General features: G+C 27.3%; 1 protein-coding gene across 1 annotated transcript; it reads right to left on the bottom strand.

Annotated features, from left to right (window-relative positions):
• Positions 1-835: 835 nt before the first annotated feature.
• On the bottom strand, positions 836-14,708 carry LOC129976108 (transcription factor ETV7-like). Its single transcript, XM_056089491.1, has 3 exons — positions 14,533-14,708; positions 3,492-3,724; positions 836-1,858 (listed from the first exon to the last, which is right to left on the bottom strand). The coding sequence occupies exons 2-3, from the start codon at positions 3,718-3,720 to the stop codon at positions 1,644-1,646; spliced, it is 444 nt and encodes a 147-aa protein (XP_055945466.1). The 5' UTR covers positions 3,721-3,724; positions 14,533-14,708; the 3' UTR covers positions 836-1,643.
• Positions 14,709-15,608: the final 900 nt, after the last annotated feature.

Raw genomic sequence — 15,608 nt, 5'->3', positions numbered from 1 at the left:
TCTCTTAACTAAATATTTATTAGAAGATTTAAATTGTTTTATCCTTGAGATGGATTGGAAAAATAATCATCTCTTGAAAATTTGAAATTTTTTTTCTTAAATTCACTACGAAGCAGCTATATTGGCATGTATTAAAATACTCAATTATTTTAGTACATTAACTGATAATTAAATTTTGAAATTTTAAAAGAATGTATTGTATAAAACCGTATGACGGTGCATAAAATTAAAGTATGAAATTTTAAAATTCTAGAATAAGAGAAAAAGAAAGTAAATTCGATTATAAAATTTTGTCTTTATAAATATGAAACAAAATTAAATAAGATCTTTTTATAAAAATGCATTATAAAAGACTATTGCCATATAAAGCAACGTTTTTAAATAAAAATGTATTATAAAATTCTGAAAAATTATCAATTAAACTGAAGGAAACAAAAAAAATTAAAAATCCTATAGATGGTTTAAATTTGCTACATTCATTGATATGCTTTTATTCTGCAGGAAAAAAAATCATAAACTTTTGATATAATCATTTAACTTCAAAAGAAAAATTTTTACAAGAAATTCAATTTTTTATATTTAAAAAAAATTAAATAAACATAAAAAAAATATGCAATAATCAGAAATTACTGTAAAAAAAGATGAATCTTGAAAAATCATCTACACCAATTTTAATCAGTTAAACTGATATGAAAAAGGTAAATAGTAATCTTAATTAAGCCACGGCGTTTATAATTGTTTCATCATAAATAAATAAAAAATATTTCTCTAGATTGGTAGATTATTTACTAAATCCTCTAGCTAAAAAGAAGATTCGAAAAAATAAACCTTTTCTTTTTTTTTTAATTATCTGAATTAGGAACTTTTGATAAGAAGTGTTTTTTAAATGCACTTTTAAAGTGATATTAAAGCAATGACTTATATCAAATTTTTTTGGTATCAAGTGCAATGGAAGAATTTCCTTTAAATCTTAATAATTTCTAAATAAAATTTTGTCAAAATAATTAAAGAAACAAAATCATATAACATTATAAATTAGATTCCTATTCATAAATACCCAGAAAAATTGAAGGAAGCTAATATTTTACTTCAAATGAGTGTATGCTGATGTAGGCTTAATGCATAAAATAATTAATATGAAAAGACTTCTTTAATTTATTTTGCCACAAAAAGAAAAAAAAAATGTGTTGCGTCTACCTCAAAAACTGCGATATCTATTTATCACGAATGCGTTTTAAATGAATTATAGAAGAAAAATATGCACTAAAAATTGTTTTACAAAGCTTTGAAAATACGCATAAAACAACAGCAACAATTAAGCGAAAATATTCTAGACGAACAACTAAGGCGAAAGACCATAAATAACACAAGCGAATTTACAAAGAGAACAGAATTCCATTCTGATTCACACAGGAACATATTTTGAACAATATTCTGATATGACAGAAAAAAAAGAAAGAATAAAGTGTTCTAGTACAAATAATTATTCTATTCACTAAACCAAATCAGACGATAATCTCATTTCGGTAGAACTGCTGCCACGAATTTGAATATGAAAAATAGAACATTCACCATCCAGGTGTTGTAGCGCGAGCCACATCTTTTCACAGGCAATCTCATCAAATTGTTCCAATTGGCTGAACTCAGCTGTAGAGTGCTCTGCTCAATTTAAGCTGGAAGTCTTTGTAAAGAAGTTTTCCTCCTAGTGGTACTCTGCTGACAAACATGTCCATTGACATCAAACATAGGGCTTTTCCATTCATGGCAAATCGTTCCAAGTGTACTGTAGGTAGCTGATGGGTAGTGCTGACGTATTGGATCCATCTGGCTACGTCCTCCCGGCTCCACTGTCTAGGATCTAGAAAAAGCAAACGATAATTTTAGAAAATGTTTTCGGATTGACAGGACGAATTTATAAACGAAGAAGAATAATTTTGCACAAATAATTTATAATCAGCCGTATTCCACAATAAATGAAAATTTAAATCTTTTGATTTCAATTCATAAGCGTTTGTTTCATGCCAGTGATCTCGGCACATATCGCAATTATTTTAATATTTTACGTTTAGTTTCATATTCGAAATTCTTTTACGTAACTCTAAAATCTATTGAAGCCAACTGCTTTATGGCCATAATTTGAAAAACAGAAACATTATTTAAAAAATAATAAATATTTTTATATTATTAAAATATTAATTATTAAATATATATATAATTGTGAAATATTTTTTGAAATTATTAAAAAGAAAGAAAGCATGCTATTTTTGTAGTAACATAAAAAATTGCAAGAAATATAGAAATTTATTTAAAGAAATTTATGTAGAACTCGTATAGAAATGCTGTAATACAGTTAGGAAAGAAAATGTTAAGAACTTTTATACGCTTGTAACAGAAAATTTACCAAAAAAATTTTAAAAAAATTAAAAGATTTTTTTAGGTTGAAAAAATATATTTTTGTATTATTTATTAAAAAATTATTTATTATAGCAACGATAACGTGTACACAAAAACAATAAATATATTATCTTAATGCCCCAGTATATAAACGCAGTTATTAAAATAATAAAAAATGTTATAAAATATATTTTGCAATATTTTGAGAAATTTATTAAAATTAGAGAAAAAAATTGTTATTACAGTGAAATTCATTTTTTGGATTTTAAAGTAGCATAAAAATAGTTTTTTGTACAGCAATGTTCTCTGAAAATGTTGAGAGAAAAATTTCAAAATTTCGAATAATTTCAAACTAATTAAAATTTTGAAAAACTGCTTCTTACTAAACACCGATTATTGAAGATAGAATTATCTAATAATTTTGGTAACTTTGAGTGTAAGATCTGCCCTACAGCGCGTTTTGAATGTATTCTGTGATTTGTAGATGTCATTCAGTCTATAAGCATTGTCGTATCAAACAAAAGTTCCGATCAATAACTTCGTTAAACAGTGTTGATAAAACGCGGAAGCCACTCATAATCACATGAACTGCTCTGAAGCAAATATAATTGGAAAGTCAATATTTTGAGCAGTTTTTATCTGAACTTTGAGCCTTTTTATTTTTTTTTTAATTTATTTATTTATTCTTCCTCTCAGAAAAAAAAATACAGCTGCTTCAATGATGGTTTTCATCAAATAAATTTTAATTCTGTCAATAGTTATCGTAGATAAGAGAAGCGTGACTTAAATATTATCTATTTTCTGATATTAGGACCACTGACTTACAACTGAATAATATGATTACTAGATTGAGTAACAGATAAATATCTCTTAGCAGAAATCGATACTTTGCAATCACTTAAAATTCAAATAAGATAATTTTGAATTCAAAATATAGAATTGTTAAATTATTAAAACTACATTTGCAAATAAAATTTTGATATTCAAATAAGATTCAAGGAAAAAAACAAATCATTTTTATTTTTATTTGAATTTTTAGGTTTTTCAAAACAATCTTAACATTAGGTGTAATATATAAAGCAAAATAATTATCTTACCTGAAGGTAAATTCGGTTCATTACAGTCTAACCCACGTGACGTCAGCAAAGAATTGTTAATTTTCTGCGCATGTCTCTGCTTTGAATAATCCTCAATGATTTTGTAGATAGAGGAATACCTCTGCTTTTCCCATATTTTGGTTGGGGTTGGAAGAATACTGAGGGAAGAAAGACCCCTATCGGGCCACGCCACTGAAGGCAGAGCACCACATTCTACTGGACACAGCATCTTGCTAAAAACATGATATGTATATAATATATATAATCACAATAATACAAGTCATAAAGAAAAATCAGAATAATTGATTTTTCACAAGCTTAATTTCTATGTAAGTTGCATCAAAAATATAATTACATATTTAACTGGGGGGGGGGCGAAGACTGTTCGAATAAAATGTAGTCATTTTCTTATCAACTATATTGGTATTGTAAATTGTATAGGAAGAATAAATATTTCTAACATTTATTTAAATATGAAATTTTATCTTAAAAATATGTCTTTTTAAACAGATCTTCTTTCTAATAGTTAATTATATATCATTTATTATGAAAAATTCTAAAAGAACATAAAGTGGTCGATAAAAAGTTCAGTATAAGAAACATAATTTATATTTCATGTGCTTCATGAAATATAAAAGAATTATATAAAAGAAACTTAGCAATACTAATGTAAAGTGATTTCATCATCTAAAATATGAAATTTAAAAAATAAAATTCACCTCTCTTTAATTATTTAAATTTATAAAACTATGTATCTCAGCTGGATTAAAAAAAGGTTCATTGTAATATTAAGAAATAATTTAAAATTGAAACCAAAAATCAAATATCTTACTTCAAATTCAAATTCAAATTCCAATAATTATCATTTATGGCCCAATAAAATTGAAGAAATCGAAAATGCAGTACTTCAAATTTATAAAAATTAATCTTTCCATACAAATAAAAATATTTTACATAAATTTATCTTGCATACAGCATTAATCATGAAATTAAAAATACTACTGATATAAAATAAAATACATATATTTCTTTAAGTCACTGGCAACACTTACAAAATTAAACAAAAAGCAGGGAAATCGTCTGCAGTCCACATAAATGAAGTGCAACCCATTAAATGACGAAAACAGCGCCAAAAATAAAATCGTTTGTGAAAGAGGATATTTGTAGTAGAGGGTTGAGGAAGCTCAGCTGGGTGTATCACCTGGAAGTACGGGGGGTGAAGCAACACCTGCCCGAACCTGGCGGGTTTCCTGTCCCCTCGTGTTCGAACAATGAATGAGGTACGTCTCGTTCGTAATTACAAGGAAGGGAAACGGATTCCAAAAATGGGAGGAGAACAAATTTTATTGATTGAATATCCGCATAGAGATGTTCGACACGTTCAAAAAGAATATCAGAACAGAAATATTGCAAAATATCGAAAAATCTGCACTTTAGAATTATATTAGTTATTAATATATGTATATATATATATATAAAAATGTAGCGTTTTTTAAGGGAAAAAAAAAACCCATCGCAGCTGAATAGTTCTTTCAGCATTCCAATCATTTCACAAATTTTAATGCGTTTCCACGGCACCGAGATAAATTATCTAAAATTATTTATTACATTTTTGTAAAAATATTAATAATCTATTTGGCAAATATTATTTTATAAATGCATATATAATATATTTGTCTACTCTTAGGTTTTGTCTCAAAATAGGAAAATTACTTAAATTTTTTGTATTTAGTTTAATATGTAAAATTCTTAAACCACGATTAATATTTTATAAAAAGAACTCCCTAAAAAATCTCGCGTAAGCTTTTGTTTGTGGCCATTGATTTTCTAAAAAATTCTATTTTGCTTTATTATATAGTTCTGGAATTGAGATGAAAAAAAGAAAATACAGTTAAATAAAGACTTTTATCTTTTATCCAAACGCTGTGATAGCGAAGACCGCCTTTTTTAAATTAGACATGCCGCTAATCCATTAGAAAATATTCTATGTACATTTCCGCCAAACCTTGACCTAATTTTCATATCCTTTTTTTTTTTTTGTTGCTTTCTGTCTCCCTCAATAATTTGATAATATGGCCAATTATCGAGGTTCAATAATAAAGATAACGAGTTTGTTTAATAAAAAAAAATTGAAATATGTAATAAGGTAGATTAGATATGAAAGAAAGTAAATTGTTTCCTTTTAAGGGTAGGGTTGGGGTTTAAATATGTAAAGCTATGATCTCATTTCGAAAAAATTGTTTACATAAATATTTTTTAATGAAATATGTGTTACAGAATTAAAAAAAAATCTGAAAATGAATTATTGGAATAGATGCATTATGCTTTTTTTTTAGAGGAAAACTATTGAATAAAAATGGGAAAAATTCAATTAGTGTAAAGTTTTCAATTTAAAGCAAAAAATATCATTTATCGTGAAAGATATGAGAATAAGATAATATAAAAAAATCAACTCGTTAAACCAAAAGAGTATTCCTGTTTTTCATTAAGATAATGAATGGTAAATAGCGGGAAAAAATGAAAGAATTCCATAATTTAGAATTTATTAAGAGAAACAGAGTATATATAACTAATAAAAATTTCCAAAAACTTTTTGGTAGCAATGGATAAATTCATTATAAATAAAATTATTGATATGATATAGCAATTATATTTATTTTCCCTTGGAGAATATTGTTACTAACCGCCATCTGTCGACAACTAAATGAATTTATTACTATTGACTTGTGCTGCCATCTACTGTTAATTTATTAAAACACAGATGCAGTTTTATGTATTGGCCTGCATTTAATAGATAAACAGCAAAGAATTTTTACAAATATAGGAAATATACTAAATGGTTGTGATTTTTTATAAACTGTAGAGAGGATTCAGTATTGTTTCAATCAATATTTCATCCAGAAAATGATTAATGCTACCACTATTGGAAATTAGATAAACAATTTTGAACTAATTTACTATGTATTGAATCCATGCGTTAAGTAAAAAGCTAATGTATTCGGATATTTTGCTTTTGTTTAAAGGATATTTTTTTCGTAAGAGAGTAATTTTAAGATTAAAAAATTATCCACTCCATTTTTATTTATTATAGCCAAAAATTATTTTGTCAAGCCCAATTATAAGATAAAATTAAAATGAAATCAACGGTCGCAAATTTCAGTTATCATGTGAGAACATTATTTTTTAAGTCATCATTTGTCTTAATTTATTAACCAATTTAAACCGGTTTGAAACAATCAATAGACTTCTCTCTCTCTCTCTCTCTCTCTCTCTCTCTATATATATATATATATATATATATATATATATATATATATATATATATATATATATATATATATATATATATATATATATAAATATATAAATGTGATAATTTTTTAAACTTTCATTTTTAATTTTTCTAGCTGACAAGTTTGGAACTCGACCGATTTTGAGATGAAATAACAGCTATGATGTCATAGCTCTACGTCAACCTTTTAAAAACGCATCTGCTTTCAAAGAAGCATACAAAATAATAATGCAGTACTGGTAAAAGCAGGTAAAAAAATATGCGATTAAAAGATGATGATGAAAATTGCCATTTAGGCTTTATTCATTGCCTATGCAATTTCGTGCTTCAATATTCATTGCCTACGCTATTTCGCGCTTCAGAACTCCCTAACCAAAACATCATCATGTTCTCACACGATCAAAATAAATAAATAAATGAAATATCAATAAATGAAGTATAATTTTAAAAAATAAATAAAAATTTAAAAAAATAGTTGTTATTTGAATGATATGTTTCGAATTAAGATAATTTAGCACGCTATGCTTTATTCTCATTATTACAGATATAGCAGAAAAAAACAACGGCTATTTCAATGCTAAAATCTTATTTCAACTGTTTCTGGAGCCCTTTGAAAAAAATCGAGAAATTCTCTACTATCAAAAGCTAACATTAAACATCCTTTTATGTTCAGAATAGGAAGACCCAGAGTGAAGGAAGATACTCTGTGTGCTAAGACCTTAGCAAAGCTTCAACAAATAGGTGGGGCAGGTCGTCTTCCTGGAGGGCTTGCAGGCAGGAGGAGGAATTGCCCCATATTTGTGTCTCGCTTGGAAGAAAACCCTCCAAAAATCAGCTTGGCAACTAAAAATAATTCGTACTACAGAGGATTCGTTACTCACAAAAGCAATTCATTAATACAGATTATTACAAGAATTCGATTTACTATTAATTTTTGTAGGAAACCCACCACGGTTTTACGCATGCTTAAAGGAGCGTTTATTTAGTCAAAAAGGGGGAGGGGGTGAGAAAAGATGAAAGGTGGAGGTATTTACATTTAGCAACAGGATGAATTCTGATTATTTGCGGAATTAGGAGCCGTAATACTGCTCCTGTTTCTGCGTATCACCCCTTAACGAAGAACAATCGTTGAAAAATGCTAGTCTCAGGATCCCTAAATGAGCACTGCCTACAAATTGGAACTCTATTTGTTGTTAAAGCTTGCTATGCCATTTGTTGGGAAGATATTAAATGTTTGGCTTTAGAAGGAAATTATTGCATTTATAGCAGCGGTAGAATGAGTGGCATAAGTAGACATTTTGCACCTCTGTACAATGTACATTATGAGACCCCTGATTTAAAGCAAACTGTTCAATTTAGATTCACATTTCATCATTTTTTACAAACTTAACCTAAAATATATAATTAACATGTTAATTAATTTTTTTATCTTAAAAACTGTACCGTTTATCATTGATTTATGACTGTAATGTGTCTACATAGTACACCCTATTATTTAAAGCAGAAGATCTGTTTACATAAATTGGACAATATCTAATTGAACATGATGAAATAGATAGGAAACTGACTATTGGAAAAATATTTTTATCCTTTATATTATTTAATTCATTGTAATAATAGTTGTAAATTTATTCGTCAAATACACCAATGGCATATTTTTAAACAATTTATCTGATGACTTATTTAGCATAGTGTCTTTTGGCGATTACCTGGTTGGAAATTTGCGCTTTGGACGTAAATTATCAAAATTAAATTCTTTTGTTTTCTGAGATGAAATGCATCACATTCTTTCGTTGATGTTATCATATATTTACATTTTTTGCACGCGGTTAAATGAATTTGGGTTAAACTTCGCTGTGTGTCTGTGAATTATTTTGAAACAATCCATGTCTCCACTGGCTGATGAAAAAAAATGAAAAATAATAAATTATTCTTTCAAAACATAGGACAATTATAAGTAATATATTACTGTGCACTCTATACTACAAAATACACGTAGATTACAAATGATTACAAATGGATGCAGTTCATGAACTATATTTTATTTTGATAATACAATCAGGGCAGAACTATCAAGTGAAGAAAGCCTAGGGGTCTTACAGAATTGAAGGGCCTGAAATTTCAATACAATCTGCTCCTTTTATAACAGATACTAATGCATAGCTTGATTGAAATCAAGTAGGGTTTAAATGTTAATATAATATTCAAAATTAATTTTTTAGAAGTTTTATATTTTATAATTACCAGGAAATATATTGCTTTATAATTTAATAAATGTCAAAATCCATAATTAAACAGTGCTTAAAAGTGTGGTGAAATGTGTTTTTACTGTTTCGTTCAAAATTGCTTTTAAATTTGAACCTTGAATCTTTTTTTAATATGTAAAATATTGAAACCAAGTCTCTCAGAAGGGATGAGTAATTAAATGTTTTTCAAGTTAAACAGATTTGTTACCTAAAACTGCTTTAAATAGAGAATTAAATTTAAATATCTGGTATAGGGAAAAGGGCCCCTAGAGAGCTGAATTCGGCCCTGGTTATATGGAATAAAATGTATCATCTAATAAGTAAAAAGACTAAAAAGTGTTAAAATTCTAAATCCAAAATAACATAATGCACATAGAAAGATGATTATAAAGCATCGATGTATATATTTATTGAAATATAACATGCATTTTTATCAGTAAAATCAGCACCTGCCCAACTGGAAATCTCGCATGCCTTTTCAATTTTAACCTCTTAATGTACGAGTTTACTCAACTTTCTAATTATATGATGTTTCCTACTTGTTATTATTATTTAAATTCACATTAGAATTTAAAGGATAATTTAAATACTTAAATGATTTTTATTTATGTAGAGACGGATGCTTGTTTTTCCAAAGAAATCTATAATTTTTTTTTCCGTTCTTGATGAAATTCGGCACAAAAGCTCTTCGGAATAAAAGAAAGGTCACTGACAACTTTTTCATTTCAAAAGTTCATTAAAAAAATAAGAAAGTTTTTTTTGTGTTTTTCAGATATATCTTACAAAAATATTATTTTACAAAAAAGACTTTTATGTTATCTTAAAATTTATTAAAACAATATATATATATATATATATATATATATATATATATATATATATATATATATACTTTTTTTTAATGATGCCAATTTCCATTTTAAATTTTCTCTTTGTAACTTTAAATTTCTTCTCTGTAATTAGATGCAAAATTTGTAACAATATTTAATTATTAAGATGAAATTAAAATTAATTTCATTGTTCTATAAAACCATTCAATGGTTTGTTTCTATCAAAATTAAGATTAAAAAAAATTGCTTTCTTTGTACCAAAGTAGAAATTCCACTTCCATTTCTACTTTTATTTCCAAATATGCACAGCTTTAAGATTCCCCGAATAATAATTTGCATGAAAAGGACTCAATTAATTTAAGTCTAATCAAACAACACGTGACATTTTTTTCTGAGCATATTTTCTGAGCAGAAAATCTGGTTGCCAAGGGTAACAAGTAATTTCATATTTAATAATAAAAAATTTCTTTAATTCGATATATAAGCCAGATAATAAATATATAGATAGTCGGATATAATTGTTTTAGATAAGCTTACAAAGTTGAGATAAGGGATACTGATTCAGTGAAGCATTTGCTATTAAAGGTTGAGCAAACACATAAGTTTTATTTATTTATCATGACTATATTTTTATTTATTTATTTATCATGATTATGTTGTTATTTATTTATTTACCATGACTATATTTTTATTTATTTATTTATCATGATTATGTAGTTATTTATTTATTTACCATGACTAAGCTCTTATTTGTTTATTTATCACGACTCATGACTGTACAAAATCCACATTTGTGCATAATTATGTTTAAGTTGATACTTTGTGTATATAAATATTGTAACAACTAGCTGAATATAATAAAACAGAAGAGAATTTGATCAATTTTACTTGACTTAGTATTGCTATTATGTCAATATTTTATAACGCAGAAATTCCTGTTTTTTGCAATTTCTTTTATTATCTAAATAAAAATTTTCAATTCATTTGACTATGTCCCCCACCTCCCCAGCTCTAAATATCTGCTCAATCCGTGTAGTTGAAATTCCGCCAATGGATTTATCGCGCAGAATTTTTCGAATATAAGTTGCAGACGAAAAGTTTGATTTTTGTACAGACAATTTTAAAATTCAAATAGATATTTTATTTTACCTCGGCATTAACAGAAGGCCTTCATGAAATATTCATTGCCTTTAACGCATTCGACGCTATTTGGAATTACGACTAGACCTGGAATTTGCTGCAGGGGATCGTTTGGTCCCTTCAGAATGCAATAAAAATTCTTTCTTTAAGGGCAAAAGTTCTTGGAAAAAGATAAGAATTTTTATTACAGCCTTCCTTCAAAGACCCCCTAATCCTTGTCAATCTACGTACCTCAGAAACGAGCGCCGAAAGCAAACCAGCTCATTTTCTTTCTTGACCCCCCACATTTTTAACCTGACCTCCCACCCCCTAAAAACCTTAGCCCCATCCATCAACGAGTATCTTAACAGTAGCAATCAGGGTGGGTCCATTCAATTAAAAAGGTAGGACAGGAAATGAAATGGGCAGGTAAGAACTTCGCTGGAGATGAAAAGAGGAGGATTCTGCCTAAGAAAGGAAATGTTCCACAAAGTCGAACCTTTTCCCTCTTCCCCCACATCTCCAAGGATCTTTGGAGGGGTGGACTCTCGCTTTTCGAACACCGGAAACGCGAGCTCCACCCCACCTTTTTTTTACAACAGACCGCGCCTGGTTTTTATTTTTATTTTTTTATTTTTACCTGCCAAGAGGCAGAAGAAAACTTTTGAAGTGTAGCTTGTTTACCTGAAATTATTTGTTTAGGGGTCACTCGAAACCTTATTTCTCGGAATATTATAGGTCACAGCTGCAAAGGGGAAGGAATAAAGAGGAAAATGCACTAATTCATTTAATCGTAAAAAAATTACAAAGGTAGCTAGGACAGTAATTTATTATCAGAAAATTTCTTAATTATTTGTCATTTATACTTCTACTTCAAATAGAAAGACATTTTGGTAAACTATTTTTTATGGCGCAGATAAAAAGCTGGCAATTGCAAGATATTTTTAATGATTGATTTATAACACACAAATCATTTATATAAAAGCAATCTTTGATAAATATACAGAATTCTAAAATTATTATTCAAAATTTCATTTATTTGTCATGAAAATTAATTCTATCTATTGTTTTGCAACACCAACAGTAATAAAAAGATTCCAATTGCAAAACATTTTTGTATAAATAAAAGTATTAATAATTTCCGATATTTTGAAAGAAAAAAAACTCATTAATTTTTTCTTTCTTTTGTTATTTTATCTATTCTTATTTTAAGATTGCCTTAACAGAACATTTTGAAATTCGAAGAAAAAAATTGATGTTGAGAATTTTATATATATATATCTATATATAATATAACTGACCTCTATTTTAATTTATAGAGTGTATTCTATATTTTAATTAACATGCTTTATGTTTTTGTTCTTCAAAATACAAAAATTGATTCTTCATTTAAATATTATTGCAATTTATATTTTATAATAAATCATTTCTATTTAACGGTACTTTTTTCAGAAATATTTTATTAATATTAATTTTTTAGAAAAAAAAATCCGTTTGATTAATATTTATGTAGATGAAAGAATGAAAAAAAATAGACATAATTGGATTAAAAATTAAGCTAAAATTGAAACAAAAATTGTTATGAAACGAGAATAAATACTATTATAAAGCAAAATCGAGAATATTAAACTACATATCTTAGCTACCAAGTAGCATATTTTTTGAAGGAAAAAATAATTTATAAAATTGGAATTATTAGTAAAATAAATAAATTTGATTATTTTAAAATTTAATTAAAGCCGAAAATTTTCTGAATGAAACAAGTACGTTACACTGAAAATAGAACAAATGCCATTAAGCGTTTTCTGTCAATAACCACGTGTTTAAACGTAATTCGTTTGACATAAAGACATCGATAAATAAAACTTAAAAGCGGATTATGAAATGAAATCCACACTTTTTCGAAACAATCGGCTTTTTTGTAGGTCAAATGTAAATCAGCTTAAAGGCAAAAGTCTTAAAACGAAAAAACACTGATTTATAAATCTGAAATTAATATCCAAGATAAATAAGAAGTGTACTTAAGATTTGAACGTTTTATGTATTTGAAAATACAATAATTTTATACTATATATATATATTCTTTTTCTTTCTTTTCTGTTCTTTTTTTTTTTCTTTTTTCTTTTTTTTTTTGATGTTGTTGAAGGTGCATTATAAAATCAGGAAAAACATGATATTTTTTTTCAAGATTTACTTAAAAATAGGGAATTTTTGGATTTCCTGTTAATTGAAACTTGTTTCGCGATCTTTATCAATTCAGACCAATGTGCAAAAATTTTTTGATAATCCACATAAAGGAGATGGTTGTAGAGGCGCGAATAATTTCCAAAATGGCCATAAAAGGGCACGAATCACGTTGAAAATGCTTTTAATTAGCTTTTATTTATAAAAGAGGACCTACACATTCAATTATACATAAGTAAACGGTATATTTGTTTTTACAAGTTGTTGACTTTCTTTAATAAAATAATAAATAAAATCGGTTTTTGTTTTGTGTGAATGTTAAATAAACTTTTCTTTACTAGTGCTTAAAATTTTAACAACATTTAGGTATTAACAACTGTGAAAAATCGTGCGATTGTTACATTTCAATTCTTTGATTGCATTTTGATAAAAAATAATCCTTAATATATCCTTTTGATAAAAAAAAAATCCTTATACTTAAAATTTAGCATTATTTCAGTTATTTGCTAAGCAATATACGTGCAAAAAAAAAAAAAAAAAAAAAAAAGAGTCGCCATTAATTTGTTACAAACAAATATAAGTAAAGGAAAATATATTTTGGAGCGAATAATAAGGAATACAAGACAAAACGGATCAAATATCACTTAAAAGCAGAGATGGGAGGATATATACATAAATTGGTATTAAAAATATCCTATTATACTAAAGGCGTGGAGTTTCTGTATTAAACCCAATTATCTGAATATTTATTTATATTAATACAATAAAGAATTTATTTAATAGAATTTTAGTTTGAATCTTCAAAATAACTCTTCACGTTCAAAGTTCATAATAGCATTTAGCTAAATAATATACATTTTGCTGCTAGTTACATGGAATATGAAATGTATAATACTAATTAAAATATTATTTTTTTGAAGAAAAATGGAATTTTTACAATATTAAATCAATCAAATTATTTCAAAATGAACCAAATTCCAAAATTATTAAGACAAACAAACATTTGAGTAATCAGAAAGTTAAATATGCGAAGAAAAATTAAGTTTGTTTTCTTGGAACTAAAACTAACAAATCACATAAATATCTTAAAACAACCTGTTACATATGAGCAAACTTTAACAAATAAATACATTTCTTCCAGCATCTCAGTTCCATTACTAGTTACAGCTGCCCTTTTATACCCTCATTTTGGGCACCAGGTGCATTTTGGACAGTAACACCTGTTGCCGATATATTTCAATCAGTAGCTTAATTTACATTTTTTTCAAAAACAATAAAGCAAGCAACATTTTGAGTAAAAAAAAAAAAAAAACGGTTCACAGACTGAACCAACATTTCAAATGAAGATGCAGAAATCTGATGGGACTTACCTGTGTGTGTCAATAGCAAATGTACTTTTTCAGGGGAAGGACCGAATTTCGCGTTGCACCTCTGGGGTGGAAAGAAGTCGTCTGCAGGATTCTCGAGGTGTGGTGATGCGGATCTTAAACTACCGGAAGGGAGGGGGATAAAAGCTTCCTCTTCACCCCTGTTCTGCTCTTATTCTTTTCTTTTTTTTCTTGTTTTCGAAGACAGGAGACGGTGAATTTCCGCCTTCCTACTTTTAGGGAATCACGTGATCTGGGAGAGGGGCCGTCAACATAGTTCGAATTGGAACGTCGATAGGCATTCGGAAGAGTTCTAACTCCTTCCCCTCCCCTTCACTTTCAAATTCAGCTAAGATTCTTTTTCGATAAAGGGATGCTCTAGATAAGACAACCAGCACTGCTGGATTTGGGATTTGTTTAGTTAACTTGGTTTGACTGTTTATTAAGTGTTGTGAGAAAATAGTCGTAAACAATAAATTGCCATGCTGATAAGGTAATATTATTTTATGTCTCTGAAATCTTCTACCGCTAAAAAGAATGCTGAAATATAACAATACATATCGAAATATTTCAACGAAAATAAAAGTGTAATTCCATAGTTTAATTTTTTTTATCGTAATTTGTATTCATGTCATATTTTATTTTACATTACGCTTCATAGCATATATCGAAATGCATATCTACATCTACATTTCAATATCTATATGTATTTATAGTTATTTATATGTATCTATATCTAGATGTAGGCATATTAACATTATATCGAATATAATATGTATTTACCTAATGTATTTTAAATGGAATAATATTTAATAATAATTGACTAATTTTTGAATTTCAAAGATACCTATTCATCTGCCAAAAGTCATCGATCTAAAGCTCATACAAGACAAAATCATAAGTCTGCCAATAACAAACTATCGCTCTTTGGCCCAGAAAAATTCAAATTATTTATTACTTGCATTATTCAAAACATTAATTTCTCATAAAAAAGAGTAAGAATGCAAAGGAAATATGGTAATCGTTAATAAATGCGAGAATAATTATATTTTGAATATTTTCGTAAACTTTTATTTAAA

This window comes from Argiope bruennichi, chromosome 7 (genome assembly GCF_947563725.1).
Source record: "Argiope bruennichi chromosome 7, qqArgBrue1.1, whole genome shotgun sequence".
In the NCBI taxonomy this organism is placed as follows: domain Eukaryota; kingdom Metazoa; phylum Arthropoda; class Arachnida; order Araneae; family Araneidae; genus Argiope; species Argiope bruennichi.
The sequence above is the reverse complement of the archived record's forward strand: the minus strand, read 5'-3'. Positions and strand labels throughout refer to the sequence as shown.